Source organism: Vanellus vanellus (genome assembly GCF_965231255.1).
Source record: "Vanellus vanellus genome assembly, chromosome: 14".
In the NCBI taxonomy this organism is placed as follows: domain Eukaryota; kingdom Metazoa; phylum Chordata; class Aves; order Charadriiformes; family Charadriidae; genus Vanellus; species Vanellus vanellus.
This window is the reverse complement of record NC_138919.1, coordinates 19,998,898-20,024,123: the sequence shown is the minus strand read 5'-3', so window position 1 is coordinate 20,024,123 and position 25,226 is coordinate 19,998,898. Positions and strand designations below refer to the sequence as shown.

Below are 25,226 nucleotides of genomic sequence, written 5' to 3'. Positions count from 1 at the left end.
GGAGCCAGCCGTGCCTTACTCTAGATTCTTCTCTTCATACTCCTCCTCCCCCTTCAGACTGGCTTGGCATTGCTGGGCTTTCCAGCTACTGCTGCTGCCACGGTAGAGGGGTGTTACACCTTTTTGCTATCTTTTCTGTTGAATTAAGTTCTTGGCTAGAGTGGTGGCGGGGAGGAAGCAGCTCTGGGAAAGAAGACTGTCTGCTGTGGAGTTCTTGATCACGTTGGTTTTTTTCCCATTTGAATTGAACGTTGGCATCTTCTGCAACCACTGGGTACCAGCTCAATCCATTTGTTGGCAGCCAGCAGATCCTATGTTGTCAAAATCCTCCCCCCCACTTTTGAGGAATGTGTGGATTAAAGTTTTGCACATCAACAAAAGTTAAAAGCTACATCGTAGGAAGAACTGTCAGGTGCAGTTTTGCTTCTGGGAGCATGGGAGCATACTACTGAGTGATAAACCCTGTGTGTTTACAAGGTAGCAGTTTGCTGTTATCATAGAAGAGGGTTTCTCCTCTCAGTTCATGTTTTGAAAGGCCACTCCCTGTTAATTTCTGAAGAAAATAATTATTGACATTAGAACAGGGTGTTGAGGTGGCACTGACCCTTTATACTGTGGGTTTGAGTGGAGCTGGGATGGAAAGGAAATGAGAGAAGGAAGAAGTTCAGAGTAGAAGTAGCAGCAGTCAAACCAAACAGGCACTTTGGCATGTCCCAGCTATTCGTATAGGATATTGCTTTTTCCCCTGCCCCCTGCCTGTGCTTCGTTTTTCAGCTGGAGTATCTGGTAAATGACTGAGGGTAATGCTGACCTCAGGGCCTGGCTCTGCCCATGCAGGCAAAGAAATGGGAAAGATTGAATTAAAGTTCTTGTGTTTCCTTTCACCAATGATTGATTTGTCTTTCAGGAAAAAGCTGTCCAACTTCTTACACACGCAGAACTGGAAAGGTGCCTATAACTATGTTGCCAAGCAATACATAGAGAGTGTGGGCAGGGATGTGTATTTTGAGGATGTCCGACTACAGATGGAAGCAAAACTCTGGGGAGAAGAGTACAACCGGCACAAGCCACCAAAACAGGTATATTCAGAGATCTTGCTAAGCAAAAATGCAGTCTTGCTCTCCTATTAGATTAGTTTTCAAATGAATTTACAGGGAATTACTTGTTCACATTCCACTAAATTTAATTGCTTAGATAGATTCTTCTGCGTTACTGTGTTTTCCATTAAATAGTAGCTGATTTTTAATGAAATAAATGCTGGAATCACTTTATATTTCCAGAATTAGGGGCTGTGTGTTTGTGAATGTCTGTTCTCAGCTGTTGACTGAAGACCAAAATAAAACGGTGTTTGTATTTCTCTTTTTGATATTTGCCCAGCTGCTTTTGAGATAACTAGAGATGTCACAGAATTTATTGCCCACAGCAATCTCAGCAAGCACTTAACTATTAGCGCTCCAGGAATGTAGATGCTTAGATCTTGTAAACCTATCTAGCACCTAACACCTAACTAGCATTGATTTTTAAGAAGAGCTGAAAACCTGAGTAACTTTATGAAGCTATTCAAATACAGATTTCTGAGGAGTGGTCAAAAATTTTCCAGAAAATCCCAAAGATACTGTGGCTTTGTTTCCTTTAGGTGTCTCAGTGATAATACTAGCACACTGTGTTAAGTGCAAAGTGTTTAGATGTATGAAACTCCTGGGTGTGTGGAATAGCAGATCAGGCTCAGGGTATCAAGAGAAGTTCCCATCTTCTGCGCTAGGGATGAGCATAAACACATAGGATTCAGGAAGAGGTGGTTCCACTGCTTTGCTTGCTTTATTTCTGGTCCTAGGGTCCATGTTAAACGTTTTGTACAGCCAACATAGCTTTCCACTTTTACGTGCTGGTAAGTTGGGTAGCTGCTGGTCAAAGCTGGCCATTGTGTCCTGGACAAAAACACCTTCAACAGCAGTCAGCTTGTTAAGAGACAAGAAACTAAAGTGCAGGGATGAAGGACTGCAACTGTCATTCATTCCCAGCCAGTAGCTTCTCTTTGTTGAGTATGTCCATATCAATGAAGCTGTCAAGTCCCTTTAGTCCACAGCTGGCATTGAATGCCTGGGTGTAACTCTGACTTCAAGTGAGTGGAAGAGGCGGCTTGTAGGAGGGTGCTGTACGTGCACTCGGGTATCTTGGTTCCTGCCCGTGGCTCTACCAAAGACTGTGTGTGACAAGATGCTTGGGTCAAGAAGTATGCCTTGGTCGGGGGACTTTAACCATTTAATAGCCAAAATGAGTGAGTGCTTTTGAATATGTGGCCCATGTGCATTGCCTTCCATATGAGGGTTAGTTAATAACTACCTGTCTCACAACAGCAAGGTGAGGTAGAGAGGGAAATGCACAGTAAGGAATCTAAAAATCTAGAAGTTTTAAAGGCCATGTAGGGGAAAAGATGTAAGTAAAGTGCAAGTTTTGATGGTTTCTCCTTTAGCAATGTGTCTGGGACAGAGGGAGGAGGTGAGGCAGGATACAGAAATATATGAATGGTAGAAGTCTTCAGTCCTTCTCTGAAGAGGCATTTCTACAAGTTGTGCAAGAGTTCCTGTATGTTTTGCTCTCTGGGTATAGACTCTTTGCAGCGTACTCTTAAGGTACCCACAAAAATAAAATAGAAAGCCAACATTTACTACGAATTTTTTAGAAGGATTTCTTGCAGAGGTGAGCTGTTTTGAAGTGACTGCTTTTAATTTATGGAATTCCTCCAATAACCTAAGGAGCATGTGACTCTTTCCCCACCCTCTTGTTAAACAGACAGATCTTTGCAACTGTTCAGCTTCTTTCATTGGGAAAGTTTTTGCAGCTGGAGGATTGACACATACTTTGATCTGAAGACAGTATTGTGTTTGTCATTTTTTGTCTTCTTTCCCTCCCCAGGTGGATATAGTACAGACCTGTATAATTGAAATGAAGAACAGACCTGGAAAGCCTCTCTTTCATCTGGAACATTACATTGAGGGCAAATACATCAAATACAACTCAAATTCTGGATTTGTGCGAGATGACAACATTCGTCTTACTCCACAAGTGAGGCTATGTTTAATGTTTTCCATGGAGTCTGCTGCAGGGAATTTCTTGGCTCTATCCAGAGGTCTTGCATTACAGCCAAGAAAGGAAACTGCAGCCGTTCCAGTACAATGCCAAATTATTTTCTCTTTTTGCAGTATGTCTGCCCCTTATTTGGGGCCTGCTCTTTCAAGCACTGAGTGCTGCTTTATTCCATTTCAGTATCTGTTGATTTTAGTTGAGTTGAACATGGTTAATACTCTTTGGAAACCTCAAGCCCTTTGACTCTTAATTATAATTGCAGGCATCAACATATTTCAAACTCTTTTCAAATTAAGGCGAGGAGAGAGACCTCTTGTGTACTATGTACTAAATAGTCTTCTGGTGTTTCATGTAATATACAAGAGGAGGTGTGGCACATACCCAACTGGTGTAACTGAACATCTAGTCCATTTGCATATAAGAATCTTTTTTTTTCAGCTACCTCTGAATAGGTGAATCTGAGATTGTGTACAGAAATACAAATACAGATTTCAAGTGATTCTTGGATCTCGCAAAAGAACTTTAAAATACTGACGAAAAAAGCAGAGTGGTCAGTGTAGCGAAGGAATGTTTTACTGGGGCTTGAGGGTTTTATTCTTTTCATTTTTTCCCCCTGTATTTTTAATTGTCATGATTTTTATTTGTCATGATGCTTAATGTAAGCAGAGGGTTTATGTTCTGGGCTGTCTTTTGTTCACTGAATCAGTGCTATGCTTTCACAGGTTGGGAACAAAATGTTCCATGAGTTTTACTGCAGTTAAAATGTTTGTCTATCACCACCAGTCACCTCCCTCAGGCCTGGCAGCACTTTTTTGGAGGCCTTCCCAGAAGATTCTGAATGTTGAATGTCTCAGCTTTATGCCAAAGAGAAGGGCTTTTTATACTTCATTCCTGAAATGCTGCATTTAGAGAGTACAAATGCACATTTCATTATCTGATACGTGAATGTGCAGCCAGATCAGTCGTTCAGGGGGACCTCCCAGTGGTCACAGCTGGAGAAGGAGAATTTGTGGGAGTGCTCAATTCTTCCCCCTGCCCCAGTGTGGCAGAGCCTTGCCTGTTGGCAGAAGGAAGCAGTGTCCCAGGGTTGCAGAGCTTGGAGATCCACAGGCACAGCCAGGATGTTTGTGCAGAAGTGATTCTGCACTGGCTTCAGAGCCCACTGTTGTTCCCTCTGCCAGGCAGTTGCCCACTTCTTAAGGTGAAGATTGCTGTGGAAAACAGAATCTCTGGTTCAGGAAGGAGGAATAAGGCAATCTCCTCTCCCCTGCATGTTCCCACTGCTGCTCTTCATCCTACCTCTTTTAGCCCACGTCTGAGTGAGGGCAGATTGGAGAAGCAATCTGCTACGTGCTTTTGGTCTCTCATTGCTTTCATCATGATGTTTATACCAATTATATTTCACCAATAGGATTGTCAGACTTCTTTGCCCATTTATAAGAGGTGAATATGTGTTACTGTTTTCAGTAGGTCAAAGGAGAGTTTTCTCAGACATCTTCTATGGTTCTTTCCAGGCCTTTAGTCACTTCACCTTTGAGCGCTCAGGACACCAACTCATCATTGTGGATATCCAGGGAGTTGGAGATCTTTACACAGACCCTCAGATCCATACAGAGAATGGTACAGATTTTGGAGATGGCAACCTAGGTAAAATCAATGATGCTGTTTCATGTGCTAATGGCTTCTTATTTTCTCTTCCCAGCTGTCTGCTGGGTAGCCACTACACAGCTGAGTGAGCAGGCACATTTCTGAGGGTCTTGTAAACTGCTGGGGTCCCTGAACAGGGCAGCCATCAAACGTGGGCAGATTTGAAATGAGAGCTGATCTTGGTTCATGTCTCCTGGCATACTCTTAAACCAAACAAGTAATGAACTGAAGTCGCTTCCTACAATGTGAGAGCAATAATGATGGCCTTTAATTTCCTTGCCACGTGGTAGGAATGGATACAGCTGAATGTGGAAAGATAAGCCTTGCATATTTTTAAAGCTCCAAGTGTCCATACATGAAGTTGTTCATAGGACACAGCAAGTTTTGTAAGTGGAATGAAATTTAGTTGTATTTCTCAACGATGCAGCCAAATTAATTTATTATCATATCCTGTGCAAACATTGCTTTTGGAGATTTTGCAGTCTTCCTGAAAAGCCGTTACCCTTACAGGTGTTAAAATAAAATGGAAGTGGGTTGAGCTGTGTGTGCTATAAAGCACATTCTTTCTCTTTTGACTTTTAGAAAATGCTTTGGGACTTGTAGCTTTTAATAAGTAAACTGTCATGAAAACTTCGAGTTTTTCACTTTTTTTTTTTAATACTGCAGGTGTGCGAGGTATGGCCTTATTCTTTCATTCTCATTCCTGCAACAAGATTTGCAAAAGCATGGGGCTTGCACCATTTGATCTTTCATCCAAAGAGAAAGATGCCTTGGATTGTAATAAAAAATTGCTTGTAAGTGCTTGATGAAAAAAGTGTAACTAAGCAGTATAGCTGGTTTATTCTAGTTTTAAAAGCCCTGTAAATAAAACTAAAATATGCTATTTAAATGGCAAATAAAACCACCTTAATGCTAACGTTGCAGTTTAAAATACAGCATTTTAAAGCTGACTTATCCATGCTTGTCTCTGAATTAATACTGTAGTTTTAATACATGGGGAACCTTGTAACACGTGTATACTTAGGACCAAATATATGTTTGAATGCTGAACTCATTAGCAAGTTTCGTTTCTCACAGACCTAATTTGGGGAGAAAAAACAATAGAACTGCTCATCTTTAACTGATCTCAGTTTCAACTGATATTAGTGGGACTGGGACTTGATGAAACACTTTGAATGAAATTCAGTCTTAAACAGAACTCTCTCTGACTGTAGCAATGCCAGGACTTGATATTTTGTTGGGTTGTAGAACTTTTCAAAGCGAGTAGTTATGTATGCATATTATACACACACCCCCTTTTTGTAAAGGACTCCTGATAAACATTCGTGTTGGCTTATGTAGTATGCTTCGAATACAGAGAAGCATTATTCATAGGACTTTCTTGTTAATTTGCAAGGAATCTGCTCAGACAATTCTCCGTGGCACAGAGGAAAAATGTGGCAGCAGCCGGGTGAGAACAGTCTCTGGTAGTCGGCCTCCTCTACTCTTCCGCCTGTCTGAAAACTCTGGAGATGAAAGCATGAGCGATGTGGCATTTGACTCTCTACCCTGCTCTCCTTCCTCAGCAACCCCTCACAGCCAAAAGATGGACGTGCTCAGTGAGTGAGCCTCACACGTAACTTCCTTGGGGGTTCCTGAATGTTTAGGAGTGACTTGTTTTATTTTGTTGGTTTTAAACACAACAGTGTGTTGTATTTAGTCCAGAATACTTGTCTCTAGCACTCCTCTTTGAGCTGAAATAAAACTAAAACTACTTCTATGTAGAGAATTAGTGCACAAATGCTTCTGTGAAAAAAATGCGGTAACATGATGGTATCTAGAGCTTTCTCTTCAAGCATGTTATCCTTACAATAAGAAGCAAATATTTTTCTTCCTAGATTGGCCTGTGTTCAATGAAGTAGATAACTTGGTTCACAAAGACTATGATCAGCTTGATAACCAAAGGGTGAGTGTCTTTCCGAAAGAATATGAGATTGCAATTCCTTAATGAATGTGTCTTTAAAGGACTGCCTGAAGGCTTTGTTCAGTAAAAGCACATAAAGGTGCTCTGCTTGCTTTCATTGCTGCAGTCACGTTACCTGCATGCATTTGCTGTTTCTAATAAAGGAAGAACATTTTATTTTAAAATATTTTTTTTCCACCCCAGAAATTTATTTGCATCTAATGTATTTTAACAGATAACGCAAGTGTGTGTCTGTTCCCCTGCCTGCCCTGTGTCTTTGTCACTGCTGTGGTACGAAAGCTAAACAGAACATTGATTAGGTCTCTGCAAATATTGGTACTGTGGGATGTTAGAAAACCTCACCTGAGACTGCAATAAGTTTGCAATGGGAATTTTCCAACACCAGGGGCTGTCAGTTACCGTTTTATCTTTTAGCTGGCTTCCACTGAAGACTGAAAACTGTATTAAGTGGACTCTTGGTTTGATGAAGTATGCGAGTCCTTGATTTTTATTTTTTTTTTTTTGATTTATCTAAGCGAGAACACAAACTTGAACACTACCTTCTGGTATGTTCTGTCTGTCAGAGGTGACTCAACATATGTTATGGTTTAACCCCAGTCAGCAGCTGGGATCATGCAGCCACTTGTGCAGTTCTCCCCCGTTCCCCAGAAGGGCAGGGAGAACAGGGAGAAAAGGAAGGGAAATGAAAAAAAACTGGTGGGTTGAGATACAGACAGTTTAACAGAAACAATAACAGAAAAGGAAAATAACAATAATAATAATGACAGAAGTCACTCTCACGACCCAGTGAATTGGTACCTTCCTGAGCAGTGATTGCAGACTGCTCCCCCCCCCCCCCATTTTATATACTGAGCATGACATCTCATTCCATTCGCCATTCCAGCCTTCTGTCTATACTCCTTCTGAGCTTCTATGGGAAGCTGAAAAGGCCGGTTGCAAAATACAAACAGCACTTAGCAACAACTAAAACAATGTACATTATTGACATTTCTTTCATAGCAATCACTAGAAAGAAAATTAATTCTTTCCCAGCTGAATCCAGGACAGTATACAATGATTTTCATCCAATATATTCATCCAGCTTATTTTATTGAACCATCAGAAGATTTTATGTGTGGGAAAAGGCAAGCTAAGATCCTTACAAAAGGGTTGTGCTAATGTTGTGATGTTTTGTTCTTACCTTCTGTAGGATTTTGAAAATGGTGGAGACAGTGGATATCCCAGTGAAAAGAGAAGTGAGCTAGAAGATCTAGATCATAGAGAGAGGGTAAGAATTTAGCAGAGTTGCTGCTGTTCATACTTGGAAGTGTTTCCATAGAAGAATCTTATTTTTGATCCCTCTTGATCTAGACTTTGTAAACAGAGGAAACAGTTGGAAAGAAATTCCCACATGTTGCAAAATTACTTACTCATCTTGGGAATGTTAATGACACTTTTACAGGAAAAAGACTGTAATGAGGAGCTTAATTTCAAACTTCACATTTGATTGCATATTGCTGTGGGTTTTTTTAAAGTATTCTGTATTGTATTTGAGAAAGGTAGCCAACTTCTTGTCATATGGAATCCATGAATATGATCTACTTTCAGACTCTTTTAGACTCTCTAATTTCTATGACTTTATATGGCTTAAGATATCACAGAACTGAATGTTGTTGTCAGTTAATAATATGCATCTTTAGCATTCCTGTGGGTTAGTTGGTTACTCCTTTAAAATACAGACTTTTAAATTAATGCTTTTTGACCTGAAGTTCATAACTAGATATTTAGTTAGAAGATAGGAAAGAGAATACTGCTTCCAAAGATACCACTCCTTTTATCAGTGACAAGGTATTTGTCATGGGATATCCAGTTTACAGGGTTAAAGCATGAGTGTGCCATATTCTTTACCATTTCAGTATGTTTCTTTTTATATTGTGGTATCACTGAGACAAAAGAATACAGTGGAAACTATTTTGGTCGTTGTCACTATTAATTTTGCAGGATAAGAATAGTCTAGAGGGGTAACTGGCACACATCAGTTGTTGCAAATTAAATGATGCAAATCTTTACATTAACGTAGGGCCATTCAAACAACAACCGAAGACATGAATCTGATGAAGACAGTTTGGGAAGCTCTGCAAGGGTAAATAAAGCAGAAATGTTCATAGACAACGAGTTTGCCACTCTGCTTGTCCTTTGTTCCACTTATCTGCCATCTAACTTCACATCACTAAATCAGATGTCAATTTTCCTTCCTTTTCAGCTACAGAATATGTTTATTAACTTACCACTCTTTTTTGTTTTCTTTTTTGTTTTTTTTTTTTATTTTCCAGTTAAAGAAGTAATGTTATAAACAAATTGTCACCTCTGTAACTGATCCCTAACATAAATTAGTGATTATGCATAGCTTTCTCACTTTAAAAATATAATTACAGTTCTATGGATTATTTTTCTGCCTAACTAGTTTGTATTTCCTTTCTGCACTTTATTTTTTTGAATTGTGTCCTATACATGGTTGGATAATTTTTTAAAAAGCACCGTTTGAAACACGTGACAGTAGCTCTGTCCACTATGTATCTAACTGAGCTAGGGAAGACCAGATCTTGTATGTTTTTACAAAACGTGGCTTCTGGGATAATTAGTTTCTGTGGCTGTAAACTTAAACAAATAACTCTATTCTACAAGGAAATTAAAAACAGAGCTTTGACAACAACTAATTATTTAATTAGAGAAGGCTTTCAGACTTTTAATGATTATATATTGCTGTTTCAGGAAATTGAAACAGCTTTAACAGACTTCAGTTCTGTGCCAGTAGCCTTCCCTGTTGTGTTTCCCCTGCGTACCTCCAATGGCTTTCATTCTTATAGGATTGGTTTTGGCTGCTGTTTCCCATCCACTCCTTACGTTGGAAAGTTGTTTGTTCTCGTTTGTGTTGGACATCCTGAGAAACACCAATACATGTATCTGCCTATCATCTTCTGCATTGTTACTTTTCATTTTTCTAGAGTGGTAGAATGCAAGCAGCATTTAAAATGTTTTGAATTGAAATTCTGACCAGAAAAGTATGGATTTTATTTTTTGTGCATGGATAACCTCAGTGTGACTATTCAGGTGCTTATTTTTATAAGTACATTTTTTCCAATTCAGAACTTAAAGATAATGCTTTGCTTCGCTGCTGTTATTTATGGAAGATACTTGATGTTGGGATTAGAAACAGAAGGCTTTACTCTGTTTCTCTAAGAAAGAATAATAACTATTTATTCAGCTACTAACATGGCTTTTGAAAACCATGTTTTATATTAAGGTGTTTACTAATAATGGAACTTTGATTTCTGGATGGTAATCCATATGAGTAATATGGAAATTTTAATTTTGAATAGAAATAATGGTATATTCCCTATTTCAGGTCAGTGTGGAGAAATGGAGTCTCTACAACTCTTCCAGAGTCCACATCCACAGACCATCCTGTGTTGCCCAAGAAATTCAGAGGCTCAATGCACTAGAACTTGAAAAGAAAATTGGGAAGTCAGTGCTTGGGAAGGTAGGACGGGTCTAGTAATCCTGTTCTTTTCAACTGGAAAGAACCATCTTGTATTTGTTACTTACATAGAGCTGTTTCCCTGCATGAGTTATTTGTGCAGCTGAAAATGTCTATAGTTTTTTGTCACCTAATCATATTTTATAAGGGACATCTAAGCTCAGGAACCCATGAATTCCCTCTGCCTTTGGACTTGCAACATCTGGGCTTCTTTGGGAAGGACCCTGTTGTTGGTTCATCTGCCTTTCCAGAGGCATCACACAAAGAAGATACAGTGGGATAGAGATGGTGTGCCTGACCCACATACCTCACAAATAGGCAAGGTTGTGCTCCTGAAAACTGCTAGCATGGACCAACTCTTCTTACCCCAGACTATCCCAGACAATGCAAATGTGAATTAAATTTGGGTTTAAGTGTGGGCTTAAGCCCACGCTCAGAACACACGATGTAGATCTTCCTGAATATCCTGAGAGCCTCAGATTTTCTCAGACCCTTTGGTTTGAGAAGAAACCTGCCTTTCCCTTGGGGGGTGTGGTGTGAAAAAAAAAACAACTCAAAATCTCATGACATCTTTGGAATAAAATTCTGCCCTCACTGACAATAAAGGCTTCAATGGTATGAGAATTTTACGCTGGATAACCTTCTGTGTGCCTCAGGTTAATTCCTTTGTGTGAGGGTCCTTGTGGTACATAAAAGTCTGTGACCCATGGTCACTGCCATTTGCCATTTGCCTTGCTGGCTGGCAAGTTAGACAGTTGCAGGCTGGGTGCTTTTAACTACAACTCCCTCCTGAAGGTCTCCAAGGCCCTAGCAGATATGCTGGGACATGCCCTAAGACCTGGTGCCCTGGTGTGGTAACCTGCTGTGATACTGCTTAGGGCACCCTGATGTGGGAAGATGTTGTGGCAGCTACTGTCTTGTTGAATTAGGTCTTTTGCCTCTAGTAGTCAAGTTTATAAAGCTGTATGTGTCTAAGCTTACAGAACTGGAGAGGCAGCTGGCCTGCCTATAATCATTGCTTTTTGCCTGTTTAATCTGTTCAGGCACAAGTCAGGCTCCGAGTCCTTGTGTTATCAAACTAGTCCTCCACTCAGTCACAGAGGTACAGAATTAGCTTTAAGTAGTCACCTCAGAGAGGTGCTTTTGTGCCTAAGTAACGTATGGACACAGGGGTTTTGAAGAATCAGATCTATATTTAATACTTGTGTCTCTTTCCTGTACAACTGTGTTTTAGGTTCATTTGGCCATGGTTCGCTATCATGAAGCTGGGCGTTTCTGTGAGAAAGACAAGGAATGGGATCGGGAGTCAGCCCTGTTTCACCTGGAGCATGCTGCGGACTGTGGGGAGCTGGAAGCCATCGTTGGGTTAGGACTCATGTGCTCTCAGCTGCCACATCACATTCTTTCTGAGGTCACTCTGAAGGTAAACGGAAGTATCAAAGAAAATGCCAAAATGCAGAATTGCGGTCCATTGTAAAAAAGCAGGAAATTAAGATAAAACAATAACCATAGTTAGACGTTCTGTAGCCTCTTCAGAGAAAATAGATAACTTTGTAATTCAGGACTTGGACAAAGCAGCAAAAAATGCTGCCTGTTCCTAGTTTTGACAGCAAATTAATGCATGTCTTTGGGAACTTTTTGAAGTGATACTTACTATTCAGCTGCTTAGTTTTTTGTGGCTGAGCCTGTTTCTCAGACTTACTTGCAGCCATTACTGACTTGGACAAACTGCATTTAGTGTTAGAGGAAGAAAGGGATGGTTCTACTTAGAAACATGCATTTTAGAGGTTTTGTTTGTTTTACTAGGACACAAAGGAGAACAGAAACAAAGGATTTGATTACTTGCTGAGAGCAGCAGAAGCTGGAGACCGGCCTTCCATGATTCTGGTAGCAAGAGCGTATGATACAGGTGTAAATCTTGGTTCAGACAGGTACTGTGCATGACTGAGTAACTTAACTTGGTGGTACTCCAGGAGGGGAAGAGGGGGAGGAAACACTTGATGCATGTCTTTCATTCGCATAAAGAGCTGCTATGTCATTAATGCAATGAAGTAATGTTTCGGAGTTACTTCAAACTTACCCAGGTGTGAATAAAAGCAAGAATTAGGCCATGGTATCAGAAATAATTTCCGCTGTTGGACACCTGCACATGTGTTGGATCCACCTGTGTGTTTGAGTTTAGCCCTCATACCAAGGTTGCCCTATGCCAAATATTTTTGCTCTGAAGCTGGTGATAAAACTCCCCTTGACTTCACTGGGAGTTGCATACTGGAAAACCCTGGGATCAGTGCCAAAAAATGAACACAAGAGATCTTTTGGAGATGTAGTACCCAAAAGTAAGTGAAAAGCGTTTACAACTGCCATGCCTCCTTCTTAGTAATTTTTTAAAAGCACTTCTTAATTAAGCTGTGAAAGAAGCTGTAGAACACTAGAATTAGGTGAAGTTGTAAAGTGACTATAGACAAGATGCAGTCAGGTGAACGAAGTATTTGTCACAGTTGTAGCCTTTATTGCTTCTCATGATAAGTAGGAATGGAAATTTCTCAGGAACGTAATCTTAATGCTGAGGATGTTACTTTTCATTAAGGATAGTTTTAAGAAGTTTAAAAATGCTTTTACCTCAGTAAGTCTCTCTTAGTTTGGCCAGCACTCCTATTTTGGTAGGAGGTGTAGGAGCAGCATTGTGACGAAGAAATAGATTGTGATTTGCTAAAAGGCTACACAGTATATTGGTTTGGTTTAATTTTTTTTTTTTAGCATTTTAGATGAGTTTTTAAAAGTGGACAAATACTAATTTCCTTAAGTATCAAATAAGATGATAGTGATTCTTCTGCTTTTGTATTGTAGCATGTCTTTGTTACTTACATGATTTTTCTGTTCTGCACAACAGTGATACTCTTGGCAATGGTAACACTAAACTTCTCATTGAAGTGCACTGAGCGTTCTCAATATGAAAATCGCTGGGTTTAAAGTATTTATGAAACAAGACTCTCTGCAACTTCAGAATATTTCTAAATAGGTTATCTTTACAAATATAAATGCTGGACCAAAGCCGTACAACTAGTAATGAAAGCTCAGACTCTGGAGTTCAAAAAGACACTTCAGACTGATACTTTCTCCTCTGTAATTACTGCATAAAGTGGTCCCAGCCTCATTTGTACAGTGACCTGATGCTGCAGTGCAGAGTTAGTGAGCCTGCATGAGAACATTTGGTTTTTGGAAAGCATCAAGGCTCTGAGAAGCTTGTGCCAAATTGAATTCTGACTCTCCAATGCAACGTACATTTGTTTCCTGTTGTAACCATCTTCAAAAATTATTTTTCACTTCAGACTACAGGATTGGAAGGAGGCACTGTACTGGTACAATGCTGCACTGAACATGACCGATTATGATGAGGGAGGTGAATATGATGGCACTCAGGATGAGCCCCGGTATCTGCTCCTGGCCAGGGAAGCAGAGATGTTAATGACAGGAGGGTTCCACCTGAATAAGGATCCGCAGAGATCAGGTGAGGCCTCATTTAGTTTCCGTAATCAGTAATCCTGCTTTTCCTTCCCTTTTTCCCCAACATGTACCCCGGAAATACATTTCCTGCTTCAGCTGTTATAAAACATACAGAGGGTCAGTAGCCTCAGGTTTGTGGATGAAGCTATCATGGTGCTGGGTGATACAAGGCTGAAAACAGTGAAATAAGAAATCTTGCCGATGACAGGGGAGCAGGTGGTGCCTGGTCCGATCCTGTGACACACTGAGTCACTACCAAGCAACCTTCTCTCCCCATGAGGCCGATGAACTGCAGGTTGCGGCTTGTATTTTGAGTGACACCCATGACTCCCCGGCCCTACACAACGTTGTCTTAGCTGTGTGGTCTGCATGGCAGGCGTCTCCGTCTTACAGGTGTCCTGGGGGTTCCTACAGGCTGGAGATATTTCCAGTCCTTCCGAGTACATTGAAAAGCCTTCAGCAGCCAGTCGTATAACTTTCAACTTGAAGAGCAGAAGCCAGATCCCCAGCTGATGTAACTCTGCTGATGCTGTTAAAATACGCCCATACATCCAGCCCTGTAGTTTGACCTCTGTTTCTCTTTTTGTCCTTTGATTGCTTCAGGATTCTGGTTTTTTTTCTTTACCCTGTCAACATAACTGATATTATTTCCTCCTCTAGGTGAGCTGTACACAGAAGCCGCAGAAGCAGCAATGGAAGCCATGAAAGGCAGACTTGCAAATCAGTACTACCAAAAAGCAGAAGAGGCTTGGGCAATGATGGAAGAATGACACCACAATTAATCAGTTCTTGTATATATATATATTTTTAATAGACTTGCTGCGTTTGCAGCTAAAAAGACGTATTTTTATGTGGCGTTACCCGTTTCTTTTTTTGTGTTTTAGTTTTCTTTTTCTTTTTTTTCTTTTGAGGGGGGAAATCCAAATGTAAGTGGTATATAGGGTGTCATAGCGTACTTCTGCTCATGTTTTAAAGCTGTAATACAGACACACTTGACCTTTTGTATTTTTTTTAACTATTACAACTGAGGGGCCTAGTATTTTTGATGAAAAATGAAGCTGGTGTCTGTTTAGGTTTCACATGTCCTGGTTTTTACACAGCAAATGATCAGTGTGTTTACATTTTTCTTCTCCCTACGTACAGAAAAACATTTTCCTAAATTCTCAGCATTTCTTCATCATGTTTGGTGTCTCTCACTAAATTTGCATGTAAATGTAAATTTGCAATTTTAACATGCAGCTACTCATTTTAATGAGTAGTCCCATTCTATTAAGCTAGTGTCATTGGGCACTTTTGTTATTCTTCTCAAACAAATTCTAGATAGAGTCCTTGTAGTTTGAGGGGGATGGGGACGATGCTTCAAATTGGCAGTGAGGATATTCAGGGTGGAATATATTTTATTCATTACCAACATTGCATATTTTACCATCAGAAAATCACTGAAGTTCCTGATGAGGTGAGGCATCCAGCTACCTCTCTCTCATTTTCACATTTTTGACCATATAATAACCTAGTTGTATAAAATTCTACCGATCTTACATGATGTTTGTCCAATGATGTACAGTAGCAAGATCTGTAATATATGGGTAATATGAAGTTATTTTTACAGTGACATCTCAATTCTCAGTGAAGCTAGATCATCTCACTTAAAATGAGAATACGTTTTCCACCATTTCCAGAGGGACGTTTGAAAAGGTTAGAGGATGTTGATTCATCTATTTCTATGCAAAGAAAATAATTTATCTGGTTTAAATAGCTTTTAAAATAATGTTTTATCTGCAGATGGTTTCAAATATCAGTTAGAGAAAATTGCTGAGTAAAAGGAGAAAACGATATTATCCTCAAACACTTGAATGTCTGTGTCCTGTTTGCATAATCCTAATGGGAGGACAAATACATGGTGGTGGTTGAATTATTGCGTAGGGATAAGTTTCTTCCAAATTCGGTATTTTACTCCAAAGCTGCTGTGCCATCTATACGGATAGTGCAGAAGCTGTTCTTATTTCTTGGTTGTGGTTGACAGTCATTTTGCAGGAGATGAAGATGGAAGCTCTTTGTCTTTTTGGCCTTACAGTCTCCTGAGGGTATAAATTGATGTAAGGGGCAGCCCCTATGAAGTGCTGAATTGACATATAACGCTCACCAGCCTCACTTTAGCCAAGCTTTTAAGAGCATGCTTAAAATAAGGAGGCTGCTAGATGATGTAGTTGATTTTGTTGGGACTTCTTGCATGCATAGGCAAGTAATATTAATTTATTGTAAAATGTCAAAACTGTTCAAGGAACAGAAATCAGTTCTTCCTTTCCTGCGTGAGTGCCCGTCACTGAGCTCCAAAGTTGTGCTCCCTGTCTACTCTCTGGCAAGTGGATCTTGAATTATTGTTTAAACAGTATCCAAGCATGATGTTAGTAACAACTGACACTGTCTGAAAGAGGTAATATCCTGATGGTTAAGGAAGTGAGATGGGAAGATTTGAATCCTTTTTAAGGAGAGAAGGAAGAGTTGTCCTTGGATGTCATACTTTTGGGTGGGTGCTGTAACCACCAGGCAGTTGTGGCTGTGAATAGCTTTGGAACACATGGCCACATCTTCTTGCTGGATAATGCACAGGGTGCGGGAAAGTGGTGCTCATGGGCTGTTTTTATTTTGTTTCTTGTTTTGTTTTGAGAGTGAAGGTGAAGCTCTCCACCTATGGAGGAATGTCTGATTCCTACATCTCAGTTGGGTTTAGGTACAGATTAAGCTAGGTACTAAAATAGACAAATTTTTGGACCTAATATTTTTGGGGCCTAATATGCTGAAATAGAACCAGGGTTTGTAGGGATCACAAATCAGATGGATGTTTTAAGTGCTTATGCAAAGTTCTGCTTTAGGTGCCTAAAGCTTCTTTGGGATGTGGCCTTTTTTCTCTTTCAGTTTGTAGCTTAAAATAGCAGCTCTCAATGAAAAGGTAATGTGCCATTCGCCTCTGAAGACTGCTGAATAGTCAGTGTTTTGTGCAGAACCTATACCTTGTAGGCACTATAACAAATTCAGACAAAAGGATTTGTTTTCCTCACAAAGTGTTGATGCCAAGCCTTTGAGATCTTCCTTGAGAAGGAAGCATGTGTAACACCACCACCAAGCACGTAGGGAGGAGAAGAGATTGAATGGGCCTGTCCAAAATGTGCAAGTAAGGGACATAGAGTATAATTATTGACACTTTTTGGTGTAGTTTAATTTGCTAAATCCATTAGTTGCTAAAGTTGCTGACAGTTCTCTGTAGACCCGGTATGTAAATGTGCACACAGCTCTGTGAAAAAATTATGATTAATACTTTGTTTGCAAATACTACTTTTTCAGTGATGCAGACTACCTTCTGTCTGAGGGTGCTATCATATTATTTAGCTATACAATAAATAGGACTGTCAATAATTCGAAAATTGAAATTGTTTACAGAAATATTCACAATTTATTCTGTGACATTCTTTTGAAGAGAAAAATATATATTTGACAGACTTTTGGAATGATATTGTTATATGCTGTATTTTTAATCTATTCACAATGAATAAATAAAAATCTGTATTTTTTTAAAATGTGAAAATAAATCTGAGGCTCAGCCTGGCAGAACTTACCGGGGTTCAGTGTTTCCAGATGTCAGTGGGAATATTGCTCGGGTAAAGACAGCGAGATGGAAGCCTTCAGACATGCAAATACTGATTGCCTGCGTCACTTAGTCCTCCCATCCACTTTGTCTGGTTTCGTTCTGGCTGGTCAATAAAGTTGTTCTTTTTGTCACTTTTCTCAGTAGAGTTTTAGTCATTGTATGTGGGGGTTTGCTTTTGTTTTTTTGTTTGTAATTTGCTGAAGTTCAACCCTACTATTGCAAGCTTCCAGAAATTCACTTTCAACAGTCAGAAGTAACTACCTGGGAGGAAGTACCTAGATGTGTACCAAGAAAATCTGTGTTTTCCTCAACAAAATTAAATGGTTGATGTGCTGTTTTATTTGCATTCAATTACACATGCAGTGTCTGTAACTAGTATGTAATAAGGTGTAAGGACTGGAGCGTGCATTTGCGGGACTGCTACAGAGGCATCCTTATGCCTTCCGTCTTTGCTTATTCCTGAGAACGGGATGGAAATACTTTGCCTCTGTGATTTGAGGTGGGAGAGTTTTTTGTAATGGCTACAACATCTAATGATACACTGTCATCTTCAGGATGATTTATTCCCCTTTCTGTTCAAGAGTAAACTGTCTGATATTAGCCCTTCTTTTTAACTGTTAAAAGCGGAGCTCTTGCTTTTTTATTGCTTTATTTAGACAGGTATAATATATCATATAGTTTAAACATTATGAAGTTGTTCTCTAGGAAAGGCACTTTGAAATGGCAGAATCTCCTAACAAAAAAAACACAGCAGAGCCTCTTTACTCCACCGTAGTGTCACTAAGATGAAAAGTGGTGAAATTTGGCATTGCAAGTCTCATCTTCAGCTATAGCTGCTGTCACTGAGAGCTGGTGTTTTGGCAAGTGTACAAAGGAATTGGGGATAGCATCCATCACAAAGCACGGAGACATCCAATGCTTACAGCTTATAGATTGTAAATAAGAATGTTGCCGGTTTCTTAATTACTGGCCTGTGGGACTGATTTGAATCTCACTGTCTCCCCCACAGGTGTATTTTCACTTCTGAGAGTAGAGTGGCTGTTGACAGACGCAGGTGTAGGTTAGGTGTGCCAGCTCAGGACTTCTCATCTGAATGTTAAAAGGCAGGATTTCGCTTGAGCCTCAGGTTGGATTCAGGGGCAGCGCTGCTGGTGGTGAGTCAGGCTGTTTTCGGGTTGAAGTTCAGGGGCCTCTCGCCTGTGCCTCCCACTGCCAGGGACAGCTTGCAGGTTTGTAACCATCAGGCCTGGTCCGTAGCCTGCACGTGGTCCGTACCGGTGTTGGGCCCTGGCTCTTCTCTGTGCCAGGAAAGCAATGTAATGAGGCTGGTAGCTTGTGTTACTCTTTGAGTTCTGTAAGTTCATTCTTTTAATCTGGAAAAAGTCCCGTAATCGTGATTTTACCTCGCACTGGTAAAATGAGAAACCTGGTAAAGCAGCTGCCAGCCCCGAGGGGTGGCCTGCACTCTCCCCCTGTCAGTGTCAGACATGGCTGACGTGAGCAGTCGGGTGCGCAGGCTTCCTGCGGCCTCGGCAGGAGCGACTCTGTGGCCAGGCCCTCAAACGTTCCGGGGACGGGGGCTGAGCTCACCCATGGCAGGGCAGAAAATCGTGTCTCTGGGAGGCACGGGTGCCTCTCGCTGCTGGGGCAGCAGGACCTGTGCCCCACACAGCCCTTGCAAAGAGAAAACCACCTGTGCCATGTGCTCCCGTGTGGCCTCTCGCATACCACATCCCCCGCACCCCACAGTGCTGTGGACGGTGCCGTGTCTGCTGCTGGACCAGAGCTTGGAGATGGCTAAATTGGACTCGCTTCCTAAACTTTTCTGCCTGACCAGATTACAGGTGACTTGCTGTGTGAAGCCAGTTGAGGTCTGCCTGCCTTCTCGCCTGCTTTTCTGCAAAGCCAGGGCCGCCAGAGGAGCATCAGCTCCTGCTCTTCTCAAAAAAATTAGCCCGCATCCTTTTGAAAGGGTGAACTGAGGGTGTGAAACTGCAGCAGTGGTGAAGGCGGCTCCCATTCACACTTACGTGTGTGTGCTGTTACTCCTCAGTACTTGTAGGCAGTGAATGAGATTTTTAGCAGGACTGTGTCAAGCTGCAGCCGCTTGGCGTGTGGCATCCAGCGGCTCCGGGGGAAGGGGTCCGCACCGCGGGGACAGGCGGTGGGTGGATGGGGGCTCAGGAGGGGTCCAGCAGGTTTATTGTCTGTCTGGTTTAAATGAACTGCTGCAACTACAGAAGTAAATCAAGCTGCATTAAGACTTTGTGGGCTTGCCCTAGAGAAGCTGGAATTTTTCTCCAAATACAACCCTTCAGCTCAAATTAAGGGGTGGGAGTAACACTAATTCACCAAGAACATTTACCAGACTTTCCGGCAAAATGTGGACAGAGGGTCCCAAGGGCATCTTCATGGGACAGCAGACAGTTAAGTTGTGCCACTACCCCTTTTCACAGGGATTGTGCTGACTCCTGCTGCCTCTGCAGGTCCCTGTGCCGCAAGCATAGAAACAACCCCCCAAACACAAAGTCCGCTGGCTTTTCTTTTTGCAAATTCGGTGAGAGATAGCTTTGCAGCAGAAAATTAAAATGCATCATTTTTAGATTTATTTTTTTCGGGGTTTGGAGGGGGCGTGCAGGTGATGCCCCCGCAACGCCCTCCCTGTGCGTCCCAGGCTCCGTTGCACCGCTGCCACCGCACCTGCGAGGAGACGGGGATTAAAAACCCACAGAGTTTTATTTTTCAGGCGGAAGGCGCGCGATGAGAGCGGTTGCTGGGAGCGGGGCTTGGAGATGGGGGTGAGGAAAGAGGGCGGAGAAACGCCGGATCTGCACTCAAACTTGAGGCGAAGGGGCAGTTCTCAAGACGGTAGCGTGGCCGAGCGGTCTAAGGCGCTGGATTAAGGCTCCAGTCTCTCCGGGGGCGTGGGTTCGAATCCCACCGCTGCCAGTAAAAGAATTTTTTTCCTGCCGCTGCGGCGCCCCCTGGCGGCCGTGCGGCTCAGCCGCCGGGAGAGCATTGTGGGTAGGAGGAGGGCCGCGTCCCCACGTGCCGGCCGGAGTGACGCCAACATGGCCGCTGCCTGAGCGCCGCCCGCCGCGCCGCGCACCGCCACCGGGGAGCCGGCGGCCCCGCTGCCCGCGCCGGCCCTCCGCCAGGTAGGGGGTGGCGGCGCCACTTTTGTCCCTCCCGCGCGGGCGGCGGGGGCGCTGCGGGCGGCGGGGGGGGGGGGGGAGGGGAGGAGCGCGGCCTGGGCTGAGGCGGGCTTTGCTCGTTCGGTGAGGGCGGCGCAGACGAGACCCTCTGAGGACGTGACACCGCGGCGAGTCCCGGGGGTGCGGGGCCGCGTCCGTCCGTGCGGGGTCCTGACAAGAATCGGCGCGGGTCGGTGCCGCCGTGGCGAGGCTCTCGAAGAGAGCGGGCGGGGGTCCGGTCGCAGGCCGCGGGCCCTCGGCTCCCCTCACCGGCGCGCCGGCGAGTGCCGGCCCGCCCTCCCGGGGCTGTAAAGCGGCGGCACCGGCCAGCCCGGGGCCTTTGCCCCCAGGGCTAGCAGCTCTGCGCCTCCCGCCCTGCAAGGGCGCTGCTCACGCCAAAAACCGCAGCTGGCTGCCGCTGCCTGAGCATCGGCTGCGCAGGGACCGTGGCACAGCCGTGCCCCGCCGGGCGCGAGGCGCCCGGTCCCTCCTGCTCCGGCGCGGGCCTGCTTCGCCCGCCCCTTCCGTGCGGGTTTGGCCGGTCGGCCGTGGCCTCCCTCCTCGGGTGCCCCTTCCCCGCGCTCCGCCTCTGCTGCCAGGCTGCTGTGTCAGGAGAGAGCAGGCTCGCCAGTTGCCAGAAATGACGAAGCTGTTTGCCAGCGTTGGGGCGCGCCCGGCCCACGGCGGAGCGCTGCCCGCCTGGAAGATGGGGCTCGGCCCCCCGACCTGCCAGGGTGCAGGGCTGCCCCTGCGAGAGCTGTCACAGCAGTGAGCAGCTAAATCCCTGCGCCTGGCAGAACAGGCCTAGCACTTCGCTGCTACATAAACGTTGAGGTGTTAAAGAAAGATTCGTGCTTAATGCACAGTCTCTTAAATCCTGAAGATGTGCTTCAGTGACATCACCTCCAAAGAGAGGGCCTGGTGCAGAGCGGCTCTCTTTGGCTTCACTACCAGAAGATGACTGTGCAAAGCTGCTTGCAGACGAGCAAAACAAGGAAAAAATTAAGCAAATCAGGGAATCACGGAGTTTCAGAATTGGAAGGGACCTCTAGAGACCATCCAGCCCCACTCCCCTGCTAAAGCAGGACTGCCCAGAGCACATTACTCAGGACTGCATCCAGGCGGGGCTTGAAAATCTCCAGGGAAGGGGACTCCACAACCCACCTGGGCAGCCTGTGCCGGTGCTCTGTCACCCTCACCGTAAAGAAGTTTTTCCGTGTATTTGAACGGAACTTCCTATGTTCTAACTTGTGCCCATAGTTGTGTCAAAACTGTAGTTATAAATGTTTGGAAGGTGCTTCAGCTTTTTTTGCGCTTTGCATTTTACTGTATGCTACGGGCCACCCTGAGCTAGAGGGTCGCTGCCAGGGCTGGACCGAGAGACCCCCTGCAGAAGAACGCCCAGGTGCCAGCAGAAATTATGGTAGTGATTCAGGAGACAGCACTTTTCCTACTTTGATGGTTCGTTATCTGTACTTTAAAGCGCTGGTGTGGCAGGAGCTCCTGGTCTTTCCTGCACTGAATAATTATATATGAAGAATATTTCAAGTTTTGGTGTTGGCACGTCAGGGGTCCATTTTTACTGACAAATTTAGGTATCAATGGAATGTTGGAGCATTTCTTGCAGGCTTCACTAAAAGTCTGTGTCAGATGACATGCAGATTTGCAATTTTCCTTCTTAGAGTTATATTAAAGTTTTTGGTAATAAAAATTAAAAAAGATAGCTCTAAAACCCAAATGCCCCTCTAAGCACAGACTTAGAGGTAGGATTCAGTTGCTTCATGAGTGATTTTTACAGTTCTTTAACCACGATATTTTTCGTCATTGGTTCTAAATTGATGGTGTTACGGGCAGCTAATGAGCGGTTTCATTGGTCCTAGTGTTGGTTACATTGCAGGAGAAATTAGAAGATTTATATCTTTTGCCCTGCTGCAAGCTGTTCTAAAGTTCAATGATTCATACTAATAACTTGCATTGTATTTTGATTTGCACCTTAAAGGAAAGTCCCTTTTAAAATACAACAGTTCCCCCAAAAGGAAATTTGAAAATGCTGACTGTGTTTGCTATCTCCTAGTATCACCACTCTTGTGGTGTCATATATATATGAGACAAATGCAGAAACAAACATCACCATATATGTGTGTGTTTATATACTGTAAACATAGAATTGCATCTGCCTGCCTTCAGTAGAAACTTCATTCTGATTCAGAAGATTCCTTCAAGTTGCATGAGTATTATAAATTGTGCTGGGACACACTACTTCCTATTTATACACTTGTCATTCTGATACTCCAATAAAAGGAACTGTAGTCATTCTTTATCCTTAAATGAATAAGAAAAAAAATGTAGTCTCTGTAACACAACATTTTCCTTGAGTATTCACAGCTGGATTCACAAATAGATTTCGTGTATAATTGTGTAAGCAGTGTTAGATGAGGGACCAGAGACCGGGTCCTTCAGGCTAAGTTTCTGTTTCTCTCCTTAGCCCAGGGAATCTTAATTTCTCTTCTGGAAAGCGGAATAACTTTCTCAGGAGAGAGAGAAAGAACAAACTATCGCGTACTTGGCACTCAGGAAGGGTGGTTCCCAGCCCTCTCAGGGGGGTGAGGAAGGAGGGCTTTGACCCAAGTCTCCCACCTTCTGGGTGTTACCGCGTGTCCTTGCACATCTTGGGCATCCTCCTGTCATCAGCTCTGTTCTGAATGAAAACTGCAGTTGTTCCATTTTGTGCAGAGCTATGAGACTGGCTCTGCGTGAGCCTGCTGTATCAGGCCACCCAGGGGACACGAGTGGGGAAAGCAAAATTGGAACTGACAAATCTCATTTCTTTAAAACAACATATTCATGCATGTACTTCTGGGAAAAACTGAGTGCCTGATTGCAGAAAATACTCTGATATCAGTCACGTCACATACAGTTGAGCAGCAACAGCCCCAGTCTGCAGTAAAGACACTAGTTTTTTGCTGTGAAGGTTTTGTATTTCTACAAAAATATCTCAAATATGAATCTGAAATATTAAGTGGGAAATTTTCAAATATAAATGTATGGTGGGAAGAACCAGGGATATGCTGGTGCATAAAGAAATGGAAAATTCCATTTCAGTGCAGGGGTACTTTTTTGGTAGTGGAGAACCTGTAAGTGAAAAATATAGGATCATATTTCTAGGTGGAATGGCGGAAACAGTGTAAATAAACCAGAGGTGTTTCCCGAAGGCAAATTTGCCTGTGTAGTGACGTTAATAACGCTCACATCTAGATTGCCTATCCAGCTTCTCTGAAAGGTTTCTCAGATAACTATGTGTATATTAATGCGATGTTTTGAGAAGCCTGTATGTCTGTTGAAATACACTGAGCTGCTTAAAATGCGTGGTGGCTTGTGTATTTGAAAAAAAATGCCGCCGTCTTGGATGCAACATGGATGCTGGCTTCCTTCTCTCACAGCCTCTCTGTTGCCAGCTGATCCTGGATACTGCCTCTTTTTCTTCCTCCATAGGAGGTCCAGCAAAGAAGCTAGCTGGTGTCAAGGAGTAGAAGACCGTGAAGGAGAGTTCCTGAACATAGATCTTATTTCTTTGCCTGATCATCTTTGTTGTTAAAACTTTCCTTGGTCAGTTTGTGAGAGGTCTTATGGGTTTGTGCCTACCTTGACTAGTACTGGCTGAATAACGGTGTCTTAAATGATCTGGACTAATTAACATTGTTGCAATGGCATCCCAAATAATTTGTACATCCTTTTGTTTTATTTCAGCTGGGAAAAACTATTGTTGCTTTAGCTGAGGGATCATTTTTTATTTAAAGGTCTGAACCAGGCATGACAGTGACTCCAGCACTGGATTGAACAAGAGGAATCTTTGTTCTAGAGTCCCCAGTTAATATCAGAGTCTTATTTTCTTTGGAGTTGGTGCAGTTATGAATAAAATGTGTTGTTCTAGTGATTTCAAAGGACTCCCAAGAGAGGCCGAGGAGTGTATTTTGAAGCTCTCATTTAGCAATATAGTCTGAAGAGCAGTGGTCAGGAGACAAGGCTGCAATGTGTCAGGCAGGTAAAATCAAGCTCAGCGTGTTCACGTGTGTGCTCCCAAGTGCAGGGTTTACGCAGGCTTTTTTTCTTCTCCCAGGTCTTTACCTGGGATCTTTCTCATTATCTGCATTCAAGGAATTTTTCTGAGAAGGGAAGCTAGTGGACCGTATGGCACTCTCCTTGTGACAGTGGCGACTGCAGTGGCAGTTTCAGAGCTCACGCGTGCTGACTGACCAGCACTGTGCTGCAGGTGTGCTGGCTGGAAAAGCAGCTGCTACCTGTGTGTTATAGTTACGCAGTATATAAAAGATATATTTTATGCAAGTACAAAAGGCCTGTTTTTGTAGAGCACTGATTTAGTGTTGTCTTTCTTACATAACTGCTGGCTTTCAGAAAAGTTACAAGCATTTGCCTATTTTTGAGTTGTCTGCTTGTCTCTTAAATTTGGTGACAGTTGGTCAAGACTGTGGAGTATTAGGGACCTGATCATACAACCACACATTCCTTCGAAAAACAAATGAAACGGACTGCCACTGAAAGGAACCAAGTTAACTTGAACAAATACTCTAGGCTACATGTGGTACGTGGCATAGATGTAATGACTCGCATGACATTTCTGATTTATTTCAGGTTGTACCAAGGAATAAG

At 42.9% G+C, this 25,226-nt stretch overlaps 1 protein-coding gene across 3 annotated transcripts in view; it reads left to right on the top strand.

The window, feature by feature from the left end:
- EEF2K (eukaryotic elongation factor 2 kinase) overlaps positions 1-17,331 on the top strand; it is a 33,587-nt gene extending 16,256 nt beyond the window's left edge. For 2 of the 3 annotated variants that reach the window (XM_082490562.1, XM_082490561.1), the window contains 13 exons: positions 908-1,079; positions 2,917-3,066; positions 4,602-4,734; positions 5,401-5,528; positions 6,131-6,332; positions 6,612-6,679; positions 7,887-7,964; positions 8,757-8,819; positions 10,083-10,217; positions 11,449-11,637; positions 12,021-12,145; positions 13,544-13,722; positions 14,379-17,331. In XM_082490562.1, the coding sequence (XP_082346688.1) occupies positions 908-1,079; positions 2,917-3,066; positions 4,602-4,734; positions 5,401-5,528; positions 6,131-6,332; positions 6,612-6,679; positions 7,887-7,964; positions 8,757-8,819; positions 10,083-10,217; positions 11,449-11,637; positions 12,021-12,145; positions 13,544-13,722; positions 14,379-14,488 (1,732 nt within the window). In that variant the 3' untranslated portion in view covers positions 14,489-17,331. The remainder of the gene's footprint in view (positions 1-907; positions 1,080-2,916; positions 3,067-4,601; positions 4,735-5,400; positions 5,529-6,130; positions 6,333-6,611; positions 6,680-7,886; positions 7,965-8,756; positions 8,820-10,082; positions 10,218-11,448; positions 11,638-12,020; positions 12,146-13,543; positions 13,723-14,378) is intronic. The other variant, XM_082490563.1, reaches the window with a different exon arrangement.
- The last annotated feature ends 7,895 nt before the right edge of the window (positions 17,332-25,226 follow it).